This window comes from Oncorhynchus clarkii, chromosome 29 (genome assembly GCF_045791955.1).
Source record: "Oncorhynchus clarkii lewisi isolate Uvic-CL-2024 chromosome 29, UVic_Ocla_1.0, whole genome shotgun sequence".
NCBI classification, from domain to species: domain Eukaryota; kingdom Metazoa; phylum Chordata; class Actinopteri; order Salmoniformes; family Salmonidae; genus Oncorhynchus; species Oncorhynchus clarkii.
Genome location: NC_092175.1, coordinates 5,253,919 through 5,273,658, shown reverse-complemented (window position 1 = coordinate 5,273,658; position 19,740 = coordinate 5,253,919). Strand labels below are relative to the sequence as shown.

Sequence of the window (19,740 nt, the reverse complement as noted above, 5' to 3'; positions counted from 1 at the left end):
TGTGGCCATTCATGTGGGGTTGCTTCTCAGCCAAGGGAGTGGGCTCACTCACAATTTTGCCTAAGAACACAAAGAATGGTACCAACACATCCTCCTCCTTTGCATCAACTTCACGTAATTGTCAAAAGCTTTTGACACTTATGAAATGCTTGTAATTATACTTCAGTATTCCATAGTAACATCTGACAAACATATCTAAAGACACTGAAGCAGTGGTGTGTAGTTATGGATGACAAGGGAAGCATTTAAGCACCAATTAAGCATTTCAATTGATAAAACTATTTATCTTTCATCTTTCTGTGTTCTCATAATTTTCCTTCAATTATCTGAATCTATATCTCACCGGACAAATCATCAGAGTGAGGGAAACAGTGTCCCTCTGTCTCAGTATGTGTAGTGCATGTATCTCATGCTGTCTGGACAAAGAGTATGACATGTTGCCCGACATAGCATTTGATTGATGCCAGCATGCGTTTGGCGTCCCCTTTGATAAAACAATTATTAAATAATTTGCCAAACAGCACTGAGCTGATCTCAACTGTGGGTAGTCCTGGCTCAGCAAAGCCACCCCCCAAGGGAGGCCAGGTTGGATTTGGCTTCATACCAATCAAATTACATCAAAAGCAAATGTAAATGTCAGAAAAACGTGTCTGTTTCTGGTCTGCTTGTGTTGTTGTACTGCAGTAGCTAGCTAGCTAAAATCGGCCCTTTCCTAAGCCATGGATGGATAGGGGGATTTGGACTTCTGGTTTTGACTTAATTCTCCGTACAGGCCAATGGTTATAACGGTGTGAGACAATTGAAGTTCAATATATAGCCTAGATGTTGCCTAGTAGGCTCACGTTAACTAGCTAGCTAACTTAGCTGGTTCATTGTTGCCCATGTGAGGAAGTTAAAGCCGATTTACAGTGCGCTTGATCCAGCAATGCGGTCCAGAGAATCCGTACGGAGGGTGTGACACAATTGCAGAGCCTCCAGAGGCTTGCGGAGGCCAAATCAAGCTCGGTGCACCTCCCAAATGTTGAAACAATGCGGAGGGCTTCGTATAGTTCCGCATTGGCATGATTGGTTGACTGTAGGTGGGGGCGGTCTGTCCTGTATAAACACAAACTCACTTCCTTGACAACTTCCTTCACAACAGCTCTGCCCTGCAAGAAGTATGAATGCCCTGACTTCTGCAGAGGCTGCATTGCAATAAAGGCTGTATGGCCAATACAGAATCCGGAATGACCATAAATCGTCTTTTATGCCCAATGTCCACCAGATGTATGTGCATTATGTCTTGCCCACATTTTCCGTACTCAACACACACGTGCTTTGCTTTTCAACTAGCTAAAAGGGGACAGAGTAGCGCAGAGGTCTAAGGCACTGCATCACAGTGCTAGCGGCGTCACTACCGACCCGGGTTCGATCCCGGGCTATATCACAACCGGCCGGGATCGGGAGTCCCATAGGGTGGGGCACAGTTGCCCCAGCGTCATCCAGGTTAAGGGAGGGTTTGATCCGGGGTAGGCCATCATTGTAAATAAGAATTTGTTCTTAACTGACTTACCTCGTTAAATAAATTCAAATAAAAAAGCTAGTTTGTGTGTGTGTATATACACACACTTCTGTTTGGACCACTGCACTGTAAATAAACACACAAGTTGAAAATAAACAAAACTAAAAGCATGTACTAGGCCTACTGTATGACAGTCTTTCATGTTGTGAGGAGGATGGTATTGGCTTCTAGTCTACAAGTAGGGTAGGTCCATATGGTTTTTTTTGAGCACACAAACACACAGAAATCCGTACCATAGACAACCACATGTTATTTAGCAACATTGATTGGACTAAATTGTTTTTGGTATGTTTAAGTTTGTTTTAACTATATTAGACTAAGTGTATATTCTTGTTGATTGAATAATGTTTAAGTTGAAATTGTGCTGGAAAGGTAGTGCTCCTGTCTCTCAGTGGTTCTAAATCAGTAGTTGTTCAGTAAACTGTCAAAAACATCAACTTGCTTGACCACGCTGTAGGTTATGCAACTGTTTGTTACATGCAATATTTACTTTGTGGACCTCACCAGACAGATGTTGCTCTCCGGTTTTGTGATGAAACAAACATATGTGGGGTTGAATTTATTCCACCACTGTGTGACTGTTGTATTTTTGTTGTGTCTGCCAATTGTATATCACTGTGGCATATGAAAGAATGGGTTATAGAGCAAGCAACGCAATTATCACATAGGTTGTAATATGGCTTTTTTTTTACTGGCTTGGCTTCCCCAGTGACGTTACCCACGCACCGCTACCCAACACGTGACCTTGCATTGCGCTTTGTGCGCGCATCATGTGTGTCAGCTACTGGTAGCCTATACTTGGCTGGAAAACATATAATTCATATATTCATAACATATAATTCATGCTTATAAATAAAGGACCCGGTAAATTTATATATTTAGACAAATAAGAAAACTGCAATACCCACGAGTTCGACAACCTATAGACACGGTCTATCAAGCTATGACTGGCGCGTTTTTCTCAAATAACGCAATAATAAATTTAGAAAGCGCCTCTTGTACTTACTTTGCGCGACTTCGAGGATTTTCGTAGGCTACTAGCTTTTAACTTGCTTGCCTTCTGAGACTGTTCTCACCGTATGTCTCTTCTGTAAACTGGTTGGCAGGCTTTCTGATCGCACTGTCCGACTCAAGTGCTAATATGCGTCACACTGTTACGTCATCCTTGTAGGAAAGGAGCGAGGTGTACACATTTTCTGCTTTCTTTATGTAAGAGATAAGGTACATGTGATCTACTTATTATTGGACAGTTCAAAGTCTAGTTTAGATTACATGTTGGTTGAGTTGTCAACTAACACGGATTCAACGTGAAATCATTAAAACAGGGTCTATCTGCCGCGCCCACTCTCATTAATGCTGCAAGCTCGTTAGGACACCGGCACACAGTGTCCTTCGCCCCGCACTGCTTTGGTAGCGTTATTTTAACGTTACGGTGAGGGTAATCACTATGCGGTGGTGGGTTGGCTACACTAGCTATCTACTTCCTCGCCGTAACGGTAACAGAACTGCGGGAAAGCCGTGCTTTGAAGGCAGGGGTGAAAGACACTGTACACAAATATTTGTTTTGAATAAGCCAAGAAGATGCACAACCTGTTGTTTCCAATTTGAGCAAATTAATCATAGTGGGCAGAACAAGCACGAGCTTGCGAGATTCTATTGGAACGTTCTAATATATATTTGCATATTCCCATTAGGGAACGCCTACTTTATGAAGCGCACGTTTGCAACAATTCGCTCTTGCACCTATAAACAATGCAATGTTTGTAAACTTTGATAAAGGGTAAAGTCTACAAAACGTAGTCCACTCTGTTCATAACATATTCCAGTTTAAGGAACAGAGAACTGTATTGAGATCAAATGTTTAATCGATGAGAAAATGAATAGAATGTCGGCCAAAATCCATCTAGCTCCATCTTCTCCCACTGCTGGCCCCTGGGCTTCCTATCATCACCATGGTGAGTGGAAACGCCAACCGGATGCTTCAGATTTATACATCCGGTGAAACATATTGCTAATTGTTCTATCTGTGGTGTACCTGTCCTAGCTATATAATATTGACAAAGTTCCAGTGAAACTTTCTGCTTTTCATCGGCAGGTTTTCTTGTCATGGTCCATAATTTATAAACACATTCTTTCTCCACACAGATATTATATATGGAATAATCGAGATATATTGTATAAAAATACTTCTTTGTTTTTAGAATATTGGTGCCGAAATAATATCCCTCACCTTGTGAGCCAACTGGTAAATGCAGAGGGTCTTTTACTCAGTTATAAAGGATTTTTTTACAAGGTCCCTGTAACACCTAAAGGTTTTCCAATTGTTTTAGATGCCATTCCCTCAGGTGTTGCTCTATTATTCAGGAACGTGTCAAGACCTGACCCTCAGAGCCTACCTTCTATTGACCCTGTTGACTCATCAGTAGGAAAGATTTGTTTCTCTTTTGGTCCATTCAACAACAGAGCGATACGATCCTTGTTTCAGCAGGATGTTGTACCTATACCTTATGTCATGCCTTATTGGAATGGATTTATTGATAATATCTGTTGGGAAAAAAGTTTGGATGTTGCCACACACATACCTACTTGTTAACAAAATTAAGGAAGTTTCCTTTCAAATTATTCATAAATATTATCCTGCCAACCACTATATGAAGAAGTTTAAGGAAAACGTCAACTCAAATTGCTCCTTTTTGTAATGACCACCCAGAAAGTGTTGCATCTTTTTTGGCATTGTATTCATGTAAGAAAACTGGGGCAAGACATCAGTAGATTTATAATTGAACACTTTTATGAAGGTTTAACACTAATGTGGAGAGATGTACTGCTTGGATTCTTTACCTACGATAGGAATAAGCTGAAACATTTTCATGTAATTAATTTCATTAGTCTTTTGGACAAATTTCATATTCACAAATGTAAATTTACAAACAAAAAAACTTTTTTTCTTACCCTAAAAAAAGAAATGAAATGTATTTTAAGACAATTAAATACTCTACTAACAAAAAAGCTGTTAGAATTATATGTGTATGTATGTATGTCCCTTAAGGTCCTTGTGTAATGTGATATTGTACCCCCTAGCTCAATTGTCCATTGTATATAATCTATATATCCTTGTGTTCCCTCATGTACTTTCTGTATTGATTTGTTGTTAATAAAAAAATAAAAAGTACAATTTAAATAAATAAAAAACCTGTCCTAGCTAGCTGGCTAGCTAGCTACTTTCCACTGCCGGAAGGCAGTGCTTGGTAGGCGGGGGTGAAGGATACTGTCTACCAGTGTCTCCTAGCTAGCTAGCAGCCTGCAGATAGACATTGGGGGAAAAATGCCAAATTCTCTTACTTTGAGGACTTTTTGCAAATCCAATCAGTTTTCCACGTTGAGTCAACGTAATTTCAGAGTTTTTGCCCTGTGGGAGGGTATATTTGGGCAGAAAAACATAAGATTTACTGCCATAAATGCAGAATCTAAAGGCTCAGAACAGTCAAAAACACGATTTCCTGTGTTTTGTATATATTTCCACAATATGAGGTTGAAATAATACTGTGAAATTTGGTGGGATGGTGTTTTGGCCTGCGACATCACCAGGTGGTAAATTAGTTAATAGACCAATAAAAAAAGAAAGTTCCAAACTCTGCCAGTAACATCCAGTTTTCAGTTTTCCCCTCCCAACTTAGACCACTCATAGACAGTCCTAGCTAAATTATTGTTTGAGAAATTGCTCTTTGCTAAGAAGCTGTTGTTGTTTCTTTTTGACAACTTTAATTGAAAACAATCAAAGTAAGGTACTTAATTGTTATCCAGAAATGATTTGATATTGAGATAAAAATGGCTGCATTGGACCTTTAACAGCAGTAAGTGTAGCATTGGGCTACAACAAATGTGTGATGTAGCCTTTAATAATGATATTGTAACAAAGTCATAAAATAGGTGTGTACACGTGTAGCTTTTAATATGGAATAATAAGGCGTTTAATTGTCTTCTATTGGTGATAAACTGGGCATGGACAGGTTCCTCACACTAAACTCTGTCGGCATTCACTGTTCCATTCCAGTTGATCTGATCAATTACCTATTTAGGGGTATTCAACCTTGTCTTGCCCAGGGACCCCCTCCCAGGCAAACCGGTGACCCAGATCGTACGTTAGCAAAAAAATTATCATCAGGTACGATAATGGCAAGGATAAGTAAACAACATTTTACAATTAATAGATTTGCTAGATATGTTTTCATTATTTTGACCTTCCCACATTATAATTGGAAGAGGAAGTGTACAAAAAAAACACACACACACACACACACAAGGTTTCAGCCAATAGTGCTTATTCTGCTCCCAATATGATTTAGTAGATGTGTGTGTTTCCCTTGGTGTCAGGAAGAGATCCAGACACAGCTGATCTTAGCATTGACAAGAGTTCTCTTTATTGGTAACATATTGTATAACACCTCAACACACAACATTATTATAGAGGAATGCTCATTGGAAGAACAGAATTCATCGTCACTGAAGAAGAACCAAGAAGAGAAATATTGGATTCACATTTACAAACTCCATCTTGTGAAAGTGGATGATGTGAGTCTGATGGCAAGCCCACAATTGACTCTCTACAGAGGACTTAAAATGAAGGTTAGGACTAACAGAACTCTACTAATACTGGAGCGGTTGGCTTTATGTAACTAGAGCTGGATAGGACGAATATACACGCACGTACACAAACAGTTTTAGTTTAATCAATGACCGTGTGAGGTAATGCCATCTCTCTGAGTGACCTTAACCTGAAGGTGTTAGCTGGCCCGATTAGCTCTGATCCTATTACTGAGACTACACAGGTGAGGGTCTACTGGAAAAACACAAAGTGCATGGCCCTGTGTGTGACTGGAGCCTTAAAGTGTGTGTATGCCAGGGCAGGTCTTAGGACAAGCCCAAATGTTTAACCCAATTTCTAAACCTTTTAGATAAAGGTGCTTCAGTGTATATGGTGGCTCCCCCTAGGGGTCCTAGGATTAAGTGCATTGCCAGACAGCAAGGCAAGTCAACAGGGAGGGAGGGACACTACATACTGGTACACTCTACTGAATCACACGATGTGCAGGTTGTTGTTCCAGCCCAACACTGATGCACCCGATTCAACTCATCAACTAACAATCAAGCCCTTGATTAGGTGAATCAGGTGTGTTAGTGCTGGGCAGGAACAAAAGCCTGCAGTGCACACCATGTGGGTCACCTGGACCAGGGGATTCATTTATAAAAGTTCTTAGTTCCTATATTACATTTCTGCCATCACACAATTGTATAATCATTTCTTAAAATATGATTAAATGTCAACACCCATAAATAGTTGTTCACAAAAAAGCACTTTTCATTTATAAATCACAAAACTTAATGCAAAACCTATGTAAATTGCATATTATCATCACATCGTTGATGTGGATTTTGTCATATGGACAATTTATGATCAAATCTGTGCGTACTAACATTTTATAAATGATGCCCCTGGATATATATAGGTACCATATCTGTTCACAATAAAATCATACCAATAACCATATGAAACACTGTTAGTGACCAACCCACTCTGCCTCAGCAATAGAGCCTGTACAAAAGCATGTTTATCAGCATCATCATTACACATTTGTCATCATTATCATCCTCATCATCATCCTCATGATGGTATACTCTCCAGACAAAAATACTTTGATGCACTTTACAAAGTTCAGAAAATAGACATAGGAGTTCATAGATCACCAGCATTCAGTAAAAAATCCGCACAATTAACAATAACATCAAATTCATGCAAATAATGCAGTATAGTCACCACAATGAAACTGTAGTATAGTGTGTAATCATTTCAAACGTAAGGTATAGTCAGTGATTATTTGCAACGCTCCACACACAGAGAATCAAGTAATAAGAACCACAATATAGAAAGGTACACGCTGCATCGTCTTCCCTCGTCTTCTCGCGCGTCTTCACTCGTCTTCTCGCGCGTCTTCCCTCGTCTTCTCGCGCCAAAGGGGTGGGGTTGCGGGAGCATACAGTTTATTAGAGGGTAGCCTGTTTCCCTATTTCGGAATAAAAGACAAGAAAAACAGCAGGAAAAACACACCACTACACTAATCCAGTGGGTTTGTTGTGCGATGTGTGGTCAGTTCATACGCCAGCTGGGAAGCAGCCTTAAACCTACCTTAAACTTTACACAAGTACGCAATGCAACAAACAAAAAATGCGATTAGCTACGGAAAATGTCCATTCTTCGTACTTGCATCATGAAAATGAGCAGGGCAAAATGCAAGCCCGCAAATTGTACCTCAACACCATTTTGAGTAGCTAATTTTGGTATGCGGGCATGTGTTATGTAAAAAATTGACTTCACTGGAGGAGAACAACTCAACAATAGTCACTGGGAATAACACTGGAGAAGTCATGCTTGCCTTTAAGAACAAACCAGGGACAAACCACTTTAAAGAGTTTCAACTGGACCATTAAAGATATTGTAAAGTTTCAATATAACAACAACAACTTACTTGCAGCAATAATAGTAATAATAATAATAACAACAATAGTAGTAATAGTAATAGTATAAATAATAATACAGTAATACACTTGATTTAAACTGTAGATCCTATATGTATGTGTGCCAGGGGTGGGTCTATAGCAGAGGGAGAGAGGGAGAGGAGAGTCTGAAAACATTTCTAATGGATTGATATGGTTGCAGTAGCAGTCAGATGCTGCAGCTAGTGTGTGTGTGGGGTTGAGGTTGTGTGTTGTTGCGCTGCAGTAGCATGCACTGGCCATTAGGGAGCGCTGCAATGGGGGGGGGGGAGCAGGTATCTCTCTCCATCCTCCTCTCCTCTCTCACTCTACAACTCTCTTTCTTCCTTTCCCCTCTCTCTTACTCCTCCTGGAAGACAAAAGCACACACACACACACACACACACGTATACAGTGAGTGAGTGAGTGAGTGAGTGAGTGAGTGAGTGAGTGAGTGAGTGAGTGAGTGAGTGAGTGAGTGAATGAGTGAGTGAGTGAGTGAGTGAATGAGTGAGTGAATGAGTGAGTGAGAGAGTGAGTGAATGAGTGAGTGAGTGAGTGAATGAGTGAGTGAGTGAGTGAGTGAATGAGTGAGTGAATGAGTGAGTGTGTACGTAATTTTGTGCGTGTGTGTGTTTATGTGTACCAGGTTACTGCTGCAGCGGCGCGGCCGGTGCTCCAGAGCAGTGGAAGTGAACGTTCTGCCACTTGCTCTCCCGGCGATGCCACACCCTCGTCTCCTCTGATTGGCTGGAGCGTGGGCGGCCCGTGCCATCGACAAATTGCGTGAGCCGGATGTAGGCAATGCAGGCGGCGTCTTCACCAATCAGGTGGACGTGAGGGTTGAGGATGGTGGTGTGGATGGGCTTACTGTTCTTAGAGAGAACTAGAGGGAGAAATAGATGTTAAAGGTTGTATAATAGTTGTGTAGTTGTTGTGTGGTGGGGGGGGGGGGGGGCGAGAAAGGTTTGTTTGTGGCACCTGTTGTTGTTTGTGGTTGTGTAATGGTTGTCTTACGGTTGTCTACACTTGTTGTCTTATTATGGTTGTGTAATAGTTGTGTAGTGGCTGTGTTGTGTAGTGGCTGTGTAATGGTTGTGTAGTGGTTGTGTAATACTTGTCTTACGGTTGTCGAAGTAGAACCGGTGAAAGTCCATGCCCTCCACTAGGTTCCCCAGGGCCTCCGGCTCAAATGACGTCAGGCATGGGTCACAGATCTTCCTGTTGAAAACACACAACACAATACAACACATCCGCTCACAACAAATCAGCTCAAAGCAACAGCTCAGGCTCAAGCAATTTCAGTATAGAACCTCTAGTTGTAGGGTGATGATGAGGTGCAGAATGGGAATTGTATTATTATAGTGAGGCGCAGGCTAAGAGTAATAGGGCACCATTTTGCCTTAGCTAAAACGCACTGATCTCTGGGAAAATTACCTCATTACGCACAATAATATAGCAGACATTATTAGGGTGAGGTGCAGTCTGGGAGTTGCAGTTTTGGGGTCAGGTGCAGGCTCAGATGTGTAGTGTTATGGTAAGGTTCAGGCTGCGAGTTGTAGTGTACTCACGCGTAGGCCTCAAAGTCTCCATTGTTGACAGCTTCAATCAGCTGCTCAGTGATCTTGATGATCTCCTGTTTTCGCACTGCAGAGGGAACCAATAACATAGTGACCAAAGGGTACGGGACAGTTAGACGGTTGAGCAAAACATTGTTACACTTTCGAAACACACACTGCGTTGTGTAACTCAACTACAGAGTGAGGGTTGTTGTCATAGCAGAGTTACTCAACAGACTGCTTGCTATTCATGTTGGCAAATCCTCTCAGTCATCTCTCTCTCTCTTTTTATTGCTCTCTCATCGCCCTCTCTCATCCTCTGAGCCACGCATAAGTACCCTCACACACTCTTTCCTAGCATGGTATACACACTCACCCATAATGTACAGTCCTGCCACTCAGGTTTCCATAGAGGTATATGCAGGGCCATGCAGAATGAAGACCTCTCCAATAGAACGACTTGACAAGATATAGTCCACTGGGCTACAGTCACTAGAACCTTCCCTGCAAAAGTCTTTCATCCTCAATGGAGAACTCTTTCTTTTACTCTCTTCCTCTCTTTTCTGTGGCTTTCTCTTCTCTTTTATTCTCCTCCTTCTCTCCCTTTCCTCGTATCCCTCCTTCTGTCTTTCTGTTCCCGCGCTCTTCTCCTACTCCTCTTTCGCTCTGTCCCTTTCTCCTTCCCTCTACCCTCTCTCATTGCCTGTGTGGCACGTTGAGCTCATCATGCTATTCCTGTACATAGATAAGACTTACCAGGGAAGGTCCATCTCCCTCTATCCCTTTATCCCTCCCCCTATCCCTTGCTCTTTCTCTCTTTCAGCAGGCCAGCAGAAGAGATTAATGTATACTTAGCAGCTGGACATCCTCAAATGCCCTTCCTTCCTCTCTCCTTCCCCTCTCCTCCTTTTTACTGTCCCTCTTTTCTGTGTGTGTGTGTGTGTGTGTGTGTGTGTGTGTGTGTGTGCGTGTGTGTGTCAGACTCACGTTTCACATCCTCGTCCTCAATAGTGGTGTTGCTGTCAGATGAGTCCTGTAGACACAGAGAGACATGTCAATGACACATATCAATGCAGACACACACACACACACACACACACACACACACACACACACTGCGCTGGTGACTGCGCTGCTGTCCACCTTAAATATGACACACATCCAGTGTGCTGTCCATACATGCAGTGATCTATACCAGTCTAAACCACCAGATTTTGCAAGACATGGCACACAGAGCCCAGTTCCATTTACTTCCACAAGGTGGCGATAGTGGACAATATATCTCCACATAATGTTTTGTGTCAATGTGATTATACAAAGCAGCTGTTCCCAGGTCTGTCTGACTGCGGAATGCAGGATCACCAGACCTAAAAAAAACACAAAGACCAGACCTACAACCCACACAACACTCTCCAACCAGGAGTCATAATAGACACGCAGGCACTGACACACTCACTCACACACACGTGCGCATGCATGCGCTATAATACGCTAACACACCAGCTTGCCAAGGACAAAGCAAGAGAAGACAAAGATGAGAGGACTGAAAGGCGTAGAGAAAAAGAAGGACGAAGGATGTACCTTGTTCCTATCCACATGGATAACAGTGGTCTGAGGCTCCTATAGAGAGATAGAGAGGGAGGGGGGAACAAACAGGGAGAGAGATATGACACATAAGAGGTGAAATAGGGATGCTCGAGAGCAGAGTTGTAGGAGCAGAGAAAAGAGAGAGAAAGAGATATGGAGGGAGAGAGTGAGAGAAGAAGACTGGTTAAATGTAAGGAAGAGAGAGAGAGATTTTCCCCTGTGAAAGGGTTATCAAAGGCTTAATGGAAGGAAATGGTAATATGAAGAATTCCTCTTATAAAACTAAATCCCCAAATTAGTCTCGCATAGCCATGCATTCTCACACTGGCAAGAACCTAAAATGAACCCAAATCAAAACCCAAAGCCAACCAGCACCCATATCGTCACTTGAGTGACACACAACAACACCATCACCCACAAATAGACCAAATGTCACAGGGCAATGACTGGTGACTGCGCTTCAACCAGTTAGTCATGGTAGCTACTCGATGATGGCACCTGAAAGCTATTACAACCTGTGTGTGTGTGACTATGTACACATAGTCACACATAAAAACACACATGCAAATAATCACATGCACACAGAACCAATACTGACAGGTAGGCGATGAGGGGTTAAGACAGGCAAAGACAAAGACAGAGACAGAAAGAGAGACAGATGCAGAAACAAAGACAGATCGACCGACAGACTGATATGGAGAGAGAAAGATAAACAGACACAGACAGACAGTGAGAAAAACAGATACAGACCAACAAAAACACAGAGGAAATTGAGACTGACAGAGACAAATAGAGACAGAGGGGAGACGGAGTGATATATAAAGGAGGAGTGTACCAGTGCAGCAGAGGGGGTTCCCTTGGGGCTGGTGACTGTGCTGTTTCTCGTGCTGTTAGGCTGCAGCAGTGGACCAAAAGAAATGGGTTAAATTATGGCACAACAGACAAGGAAAGTGAGAGATGTGGGTGTAAGGATGTGGGTGAGGTTAGATAAAAGGCATATGTGCCAGAGGCTGGTCTAGTGGTTAAGCTGCCACCCCCGGACCACCCTCTGATAGGTTGGCTGTACACCCACTGACTCACAGTATTGATCCTGCCCAGTATATCAGTCCAGTGCAATTGAATGAGTCCATTTCCTCAGACCTCAGCCATATTAGCCTCAGAGGGGTCGTAAACAACCGGATGTTAGTGTGCAGCCAGCCTATCTCAGGGCATGGTTAGTGTCTGTGGGCGGGTGGGCGGGATTAGAAGTGATTGAGGCTATCGAAGGGTGTGGTTAGTGTGTGTGGGCTGGGTTAGAAGTGATTGAGCCGAGATAGATAGACAACCTACAGCTCAAATAACACAAGTCTGATCAACTGGAAGCTCAACAGATCAAATGGTTTAGAGCTGAATTGGATTAGGTCTCTTCATCTGCGACCCTACCCATACCCACCACTCCCCTTCCGCTGTACCACCTACCTAGCATGTGTGAGATGTAGCGAGAAGCACTCCAATTCCATCAATCATATCAAAGCATATCAGAGGTTTTAGTGGAACCTGGAATGTGGTATATTTGACCAAGACCAACAACATAAACCAGAACACAGACACTTTAGAGAAAACACACACACACACACACACAATAACTGATTGTGTTTGGGAGAATGGCTAACCCCTCATACCAAGTCGGATAATACTTTGTCATGTCAAACCCGTAGCAATGCAACATAGCATATCTGTCTGTCTCTCTCACACACTCTCAGGTGGACTGTCTGAATGAGCAATCACTGACAAGTGACTCGTGAAGAGAGGATGAGTAAGAGACAATTGAAAATGTGATAGAGAAGGCAGACAGGAGAAGAGGAGAGGAAGAAGAGAGGAGAGGAGGAAAATAGGATGGAGAGAGAGAAGAAGGGAGAAAGAGAGGAGGTGGAGAGAGAAGAAGAGGAAAGAAACAGGGGAGGAGGGAGAGGAGAAGGGGTGGAGAGAAAGAGAGAATAAAAGGGAGGAAGAGAGGAGAAGAGGGGGCAAGAGGGATACAATGATATCCTCACCAAGATGTGAATTTTGGGGCTGGATTTCCATCTCTGGATGAAGTGATGAGATGGAGGAGAGAGTGAGACGGACATGAACACCACAAGGGGTATGAAGAATGCTGAGGATACGTGTGGATTGTATGTAAAAAAAAGGAATGATTTACAGTTACACAAATGATCCTAGAACAATATAGAAACAATAAAATAATCAAACACAATCATTGAAATGTAAAAGACCAGACACCAATTATGCTCCTATGTGGTGAATATAAATGGAATGGATATATAGCTAGTGGATGTAGAATACTGCCCCATAGCAACAATATGAGAAAAGAACCGTGTGTGTGTGTTGAGATGATTGCTAAGCGACGCCAGTGGTACAGCGGATGCTATTGTAGCTTCTATGTCTGTCTTCCTGGTACCCAACGTTCAGACACAGAGCAAGAGGAACATTCTCATCCGACACTCAAACACACCCAACCCAGCGTAGGAGAACCCATTTCATCCTTGAGGTGGTGGAGAGTGGTGGCAGGGGTTGATGGAGAGAGAGAGGGGAGGAGAGAATAGATGAATGGGTGATTCAGACAGAGAGAGGAAAAGAGGTAGAGTAAGTGGTCCTGGTCCATTCCTGTTAGTTACAGTATGTAACCACTGGGCTGCACAGATAGAGCACAACTGCCCGTTGCTCATAGGGAGATACAGTAGTGTGTGTGTGTGTGTGTGTGTGTTTGTGTTGTGAACCCAAGTACAGTGCCTAGTGAAAGTCTACACACCCCTTGCACAATTGTCACATTTTTCTGCCTTAAAATGAAATCTAACAAAGCATTTTTCCCTATTGATCTACACAAGCAGCTCCACATTTTATAAGTGAAGGAAAACTATAGAACATTTTCTGAAAAAAATGTTTTGTTTTAAACCTAAGATGTCTTGATTGCATATGTCTTCACACCCTAGAGTTAGCACTTGGTGGAAGCACCTTTGGCAGCAATTACAGCTGTAAATCATTTTGAATAAGATTCTACCAACTCTTAGGGCAGCATACAGTATATCCATTGTTTTTGTCAAAATTGCTCAAGCTCAATTGGGTTGGGAGTCATTGATGGACAGCAATATTCAAACCTTGTCTCTGATTTTCAAGGAGGTTTAAGCCAGCACTTACACTGGACCCCTCAGGAACACTCTTGGAAAGCCGTTTTAGTGAGTCTTTTGCATAAAAAAGTGATTATGGGCCCGCTGGAAAATGCAACTCTATCCCAGGATTAGGTGTTCAAAAGACCTGGGTGTTGCGCCTTTAATATTTATTTGGATCCTGACCAACACTCCAGCACCTATGAGTTTGGAAGAACACTATGACATTTCTGAAAAAGCCCTTTTAGTGTAAGAGCTGTTTGAAAAGACTGCCTGTTGGGATGGAGTGGGAGGAGGTTTTCAGACTGCCTGGTGACATCATGTTTTTTTTTGACTGCACCAGACCTTTCATTTAGAAACAGTTCTATACTTTTTCTTCCTCTTGGAAAATGTGGAGCTGGTTGTGTAGAACATTAAAATGTTACACTTTTTTAATGACATTTTAAGGCAGCACAATGTGACAACTGGGCAAGGGGTGTATTTACTTTCCCTAGGCTCTGTAGCTCTAGTGTAGTTTGCAGAGTGCTGCTGTGATGTCGGTGAGAGAGGAACAGAGAGTAAGAGAGGGAAGAAGGGAGTGCAGATGGTTGTACAGAGAAAGATTACATGACGACAGATTAATCATGAGGGAGAAATAATCTGAGATTAGCACCCTGCCACCCAGAGAGGGGGGGGGGGGGGGGGGGGGGGGGGGGGGGGGCAGAGAGGGGGTAGAGAAAGAGGGAAAGATGGCGGGAGATGGAGGGAGTAAAATGGAGATTAGAGGTTGAGGATGGGTTATACACCTGACAGCTCTGGCCTCAGATCAAAGGTCACAGGTGAAATATGTGGCTGGGATACCGTTTAGTGTGTGTAATCTGTGTGTACATCCTATATTGTGTTAGTGTACCAATGCCAGTGTTACGGATACAAGTATTCTGTGTGTATCCTGTGTGTATTTATTTTCTCTCCATCTCCCCTACTCACAGGTGGCAATCATCATTCCCCAATCAGTCGCTAATCAGAAGACACCTGCTCCTTTTCTCCTACCCAATCACAGTTCCTATCCCTTGGTTTAAAAACCCTGTCCGTTGTCTTCTCTGGAGCAATCTCTCTGTAAATGCCATATGTTTGTAGCGCTCTCGTGTGGTTTAGGATACATGTCACTTTGTCCCCAACTGTGAGTATTGTTTTTGGTTATGGTGTTTGTTTGGTGGGGAAAAGGGGGTAACCAGACAGTTTGCCCATGGGCATATACTACCCGTATATAAACTTAGTTAAATACACTAGTTAGAACTGGGCGGACCACCCAGTGTATTTTTGGTTAGTTAGCTGTGGTTGAAATAGGCTAGTCTAGCTTAGGGGTGTTTTTGGATGCTTATTGTTTCTTTCCTTGGGTCCAGCCCATTACCGTGTGTTTACTAATAAACCCTGAGTTTGACGGTAGATTTAAGTTGTCGTGGTTATTTGTTCTCACTGTTACATTTTCACTATTATAATTTGCGTGAGTTGTGTTATGGGTCTCGTTTACCATTTCCCCCCCCCTAGACTGTCGGGCCAAAGGGATTCGTAACAGCCAGCAGAATCTGTCCTTAAGGCTGACGAGACTCCATCGACTAATTTTTCACCCATCTAAAACTCTACTCTATAGAACAGCTTATGTTCACACAATTTCTATTTGGCGTAAAATTGAAAAACTTAACTGGGAATCAAAATGGCATGCCCATACTCCAATATTTCACAATAATGCCTTGAGGTCTGGAAGGTGGCCTTATGCATCCCCCCCCCCCCCCCCAATGGTCCAAATGTGGGATCCGTACCCTTGCGATCTGGAAGGTGGCCTTATGCATCCCCCCCCCCCCCCCCCCCCCCAATGGTTCAAATGTGGGATCCGTACCCTTGCGGATAACATGGACAATAATAGTTTGAGAACATTCCAAAATGTGAAAGATGCATACACATACCGAGGCAAATCCTTTTTTCTATTTACAATTTAAGTCAGCTATGCTGGCCTATGGAGTCCCTTAGGAAAGCCAACTACCGAACCATCCAATTATGGGATTTATAAATAATCTGGGCCCGAGAAAGGACTAATTTCTATAATATATACAAACTTCTGGAAAGCTCGTCTTCTGAGCAAGCCATTAAAAATATATGGTCCACAGATCTAAATGAATCTGAACCACGCTCAAGGCCAGGCACCACAGGCTAATAGGAATTTTTTTCCCTTTACACTCATCAGACTTAAACTTTACCAGTTGAAAGTATACATAAATATTATTGTATTATATAATTATACATTTCTAAATGATATGCAAATGAGGCAAACTGTCCTTAAATATGTGCTATTTTGCAAATTAGCACAGGCTGCATCTGTTTTTCAACACATTGCTTCAAGGCAGAACGGTTTTTTGTTTGTTATTGTGATCCTCAATGATCAGACTTCTACAGATCATCTTATTAAAATATTGTCATCTCATCGATTTAATTTTTTTTTTTTTTTAACTATTCACATGTATGACGGATGCATATTTTGCAAATATTTACACATGACACTTAAAATCAAAATGACAAGCTATTAAAAAAAGCTTTTGTAAAATTCTGACTAAGATCTAAGAACAATGGGAATGCATGTCCTTTGAAGACTGAAATGAATTGGCGCACCGGGAACATGTCATTTGGATACAATGGAGATGGGCTAAATGCAATTAAAATGCCCTTTCCATAAATATGACAATTTGTCACATTAATTAAACTCTTATTCATATCACTACTAAACTGACACATCAAATATACCTTTTACAAATACATTAGCACGTTTAATACATTTGTTTCAAGCAATAAAACATATGCTTTGAATACTGGTCTGTTGGGCAAATATGCAGTTTTGGGCAAATTCACACCACTTTGCTCAATTTGTCACATACAAGGATGGTTGAAAATGTGCAGAAGATTAATCAGCTATGTAAGGCCCCCTGAGTTGTTGCTGGGGATGCTTTACTTTCTTGACTGTGTCATGGGACCTGCGCCTACGCTTGGCACACTCCATTGAAGCAGCATCAGCTCTCACAACTCCTCTCTGATTGCTCCAGTGTCACCAAAGTGCTGTCAAGCCACAATCTGTCCATCACATTTGTTATAGCAGTGGCTCCCTCATTGAACGTGGCTATTGCCATACTGGCTGCTCCGTCAATGCGGCTTTTGCCCATGAAGACAGTTTTGGGGCATCGCGACCATATTACAGAGTTCAGACATTCTGGGTTCCTCCGTGCTATATTTTGAGGACGTTATCATTTGACATACAGGTACCACTCTCTATTAAAAAATGTATTGCCTCCATTTTCTATGGCTCGCTGATACAGCACCAATGCACACACCTATCCCGTAGGTGGAAGTGACTCTCTTGTGCCAAGTGCCATCGAAGGATACATGAATGTCTATGATGGCATCCTCATCCTCCTTCAGTAACTCTTATGTCTGGGTCGATATCTGCACATGCTCATCTAATTATCTTTGCAGCACTCCATTGACTGTAGCCCTCTCTGAATCTCTGCAACTAAAGTGCAGAAAGTTGACATTACAGACATAACTGCAGGACTAAATATCAGCACTTCGTATAAAGCTAATTTCTCACTAATCACATTGGGCTACAGGCCTATGACACTGTAGGCCTGTGTGACAGTCTCATTGTATAGTTATGTTTTCCTATCACTTTGTTAATTTGAATACATTTGCTGGAGCAAGGAATTAAATATTATTTATACACAGCAAGTCACCTGAAAATAATGTGCTACTCTCCCTTTTTATTTACCTGTCACTCTCCTGTCATGTTGTTCGGGGACAATGTGGACCACGCGGACTTCCAATGTAGCTACTCTTAGCAAGCAAGTAGCAAACCTACATAAGCTACTGTGGAACCCTACTTTCTATTTTTACTATTATTCTATTTTACTTTTTTGCCGCCGTGTTGGCTCTCCACAGCCAACTGGCCGGTGCTTGGCAGGGTTCCATCCCCAAAAGGGGTCTCCCCTTTCCCTGGAGAACGGAGCTGATCTCGACCCAACCAACCAGCCATGGAGGTATGTCACGCGATGTGGAAGTCGGAGAAGGCGTCCTCTGGCAACGGGGGTCTCCATTGAGATGTTGAGCCCGGAACTGACACAGACCAGAAACAGCTTTGCCGCCCTGGATCCAGAGGTTCCGGTGCCTTCGTCCTTGGTGGCTTCCCAATCAAGATCGGATCCGGAAGTACCTGCGTCTTTGTCCTCGGCTCTGTCGCCCTCTCTGGTGGCTTCTACATCTGGCTCAGATCCTCGGCGCTCCCAGCCTCACCAGACCGTGAGGCTGCCTGAGAGACCGACACCTTCAACATCACCAGCTGTCAACATAGGCAGCTCTATGGTGAGAAACATCTCGGTCCCCAAGGCAAAAACCCTGTGTTACCTAGGAGCACGAGTACAGGACATAACAAGGCTGCTTCTGACTGTTCTACCACAGGAGCACGAGTACAGGACATAACAAGGCTGCTTCAGACTGTTCTACCCAGGAACACGAGTACAGGACATAACAAGGCTGCTTCTGACTGTTCTACCCAGGAACACGAGTACAGAACATAACAAGGCTGCTTCAAACTGTTCTAGCACAGGACATAACAAGGCTGCTTCAGACGGTTCTACCACAGGAGCACGAGTACAGGACATAACAAGGCTGCTTCCGACTGTTCTACCACAGGAGCACGAGTACAGAACATAACAAGGCTGCTTCAGACTGTTCTACCACAGGAGTACAGGACATAACAAGGCTGCTTCAGGCTGTTCTACCACAGATGCCGGGAGCTGACACTGTAGTAGTCCATGTGGGGTCAAATGACATCAGAAGAACTGATTTTAGCATTAAAGACTCCAAAAAACGGCCAATAATTTCAGGTCCAGTACCATAGTTGGGCCGCGGGTGTGAATGATTCAGCAGACTGTTGGTATTACTCATCTGGCTAAAAGGTAACTGTAGCTCTGGTGGAGTCACTTTTATTGATAACTTTGATACCTTCTGGAAACAGAAGATACTCTACAGGAATGACGGAGCCCATCCAAATCATCTTGGCTCCTGGACTCTGTTCATGCATTTCAAGGCTACGTTGAAACAATGACTGGTAAATGATCCAAGACCTGCTCGGTTAATCCCTACCATTGTGACAATGAGTCATCATAATGCTGCATCAAATGTATTCGGTGCCAATGCCCCTAAGATCATGTACATATGTTTATCCTACAGCTATTGTAAGCAGTAATCATGAGAGTATAAACCAGAGTTACACTGTTAGCACTGAGGCTGTGTGCAATAGTAGGAAGACCACTTTATAGAGCTCACTCTGCACTATCAT

At 42.8% G+C, this 19,740-nt stretch overlaps 2 protein-coding genes across 9 annotated transcripts in view; both read right to left on the bottom strand.

The window, feature by feature from the left end:
• LOC139388772 (2-oxoglutarate dehydrogenase complex component E1-like) overlaps window positions 1-2,740 on the bottom strand; it is a 59,112-nt gene extending 56,372 nt beyond the window's left edge. For 2 of the 4 annotated variants that reach the window (XM_071135682.1, XM_071135683.1), the window contains exon 1: window positions 2,568-2,707. The gene's annotated coding sequence lies outside the window, so the exon portion shown is untranslated. Of the gene's footprint in view, window positions 1-2,567 lie in introns of all 4 variants that reach the window. The other 2 variants (XM_071135685.1, XM_071135686.1) reach the window with 2 other exon arrangements.
• A 5,574-nt stretch (window positions 2,741-8,314) lies between these two features.
• The window catches only part of LOC139387813 (calcium/calmodulin-dependent protein kinase type II subunit beta-like), a 56,147-nt gene continuing 44,721 nt past the window's right edge, over window positions 8,315-19,740 (bottom strand). For 3 of the 5 annotated variants that reach the window (XM_071134048.1, XM_071134051.1, XM_071134052.1), the window contains 7 exons: window positions 12,074-12,133; window positions 11,233-11,271; window positions 10,639-10,684; window positions 9,664-9,739; window positions 9,219-9,313; window positions 8,739-8,978; window positions 8,315-8,462 (listed from right to left, as the gene is read on the bottom strand). In XM_071134048.1, the coding sequence (XP_070990149.1) occupies window positions 8,743-8,978; window positions 9,219-9,313; window positions 9,664-9,739; window positions 10,639-10,684; window positions 11,233-11,271; window positions 12,074-12,133 (552 nt within the window). In that variant the 3' untranslated portion in view covers window positions 8,315-8,462; window positions 8,739-8,742. The remainder of the gene's footprint in view (window positions 8,463-8,738; window positions 8,979-9,218; window positions 9,314-9,663; window positions 9,740-10,638; window positions 10,685-11,232; window positions 11,272-12,073; window positions 12,134-19,740) is intronic. The other 2 variants (XM_071134050.1, XM_071134053.1) reach the window with 1 other exon arrangement.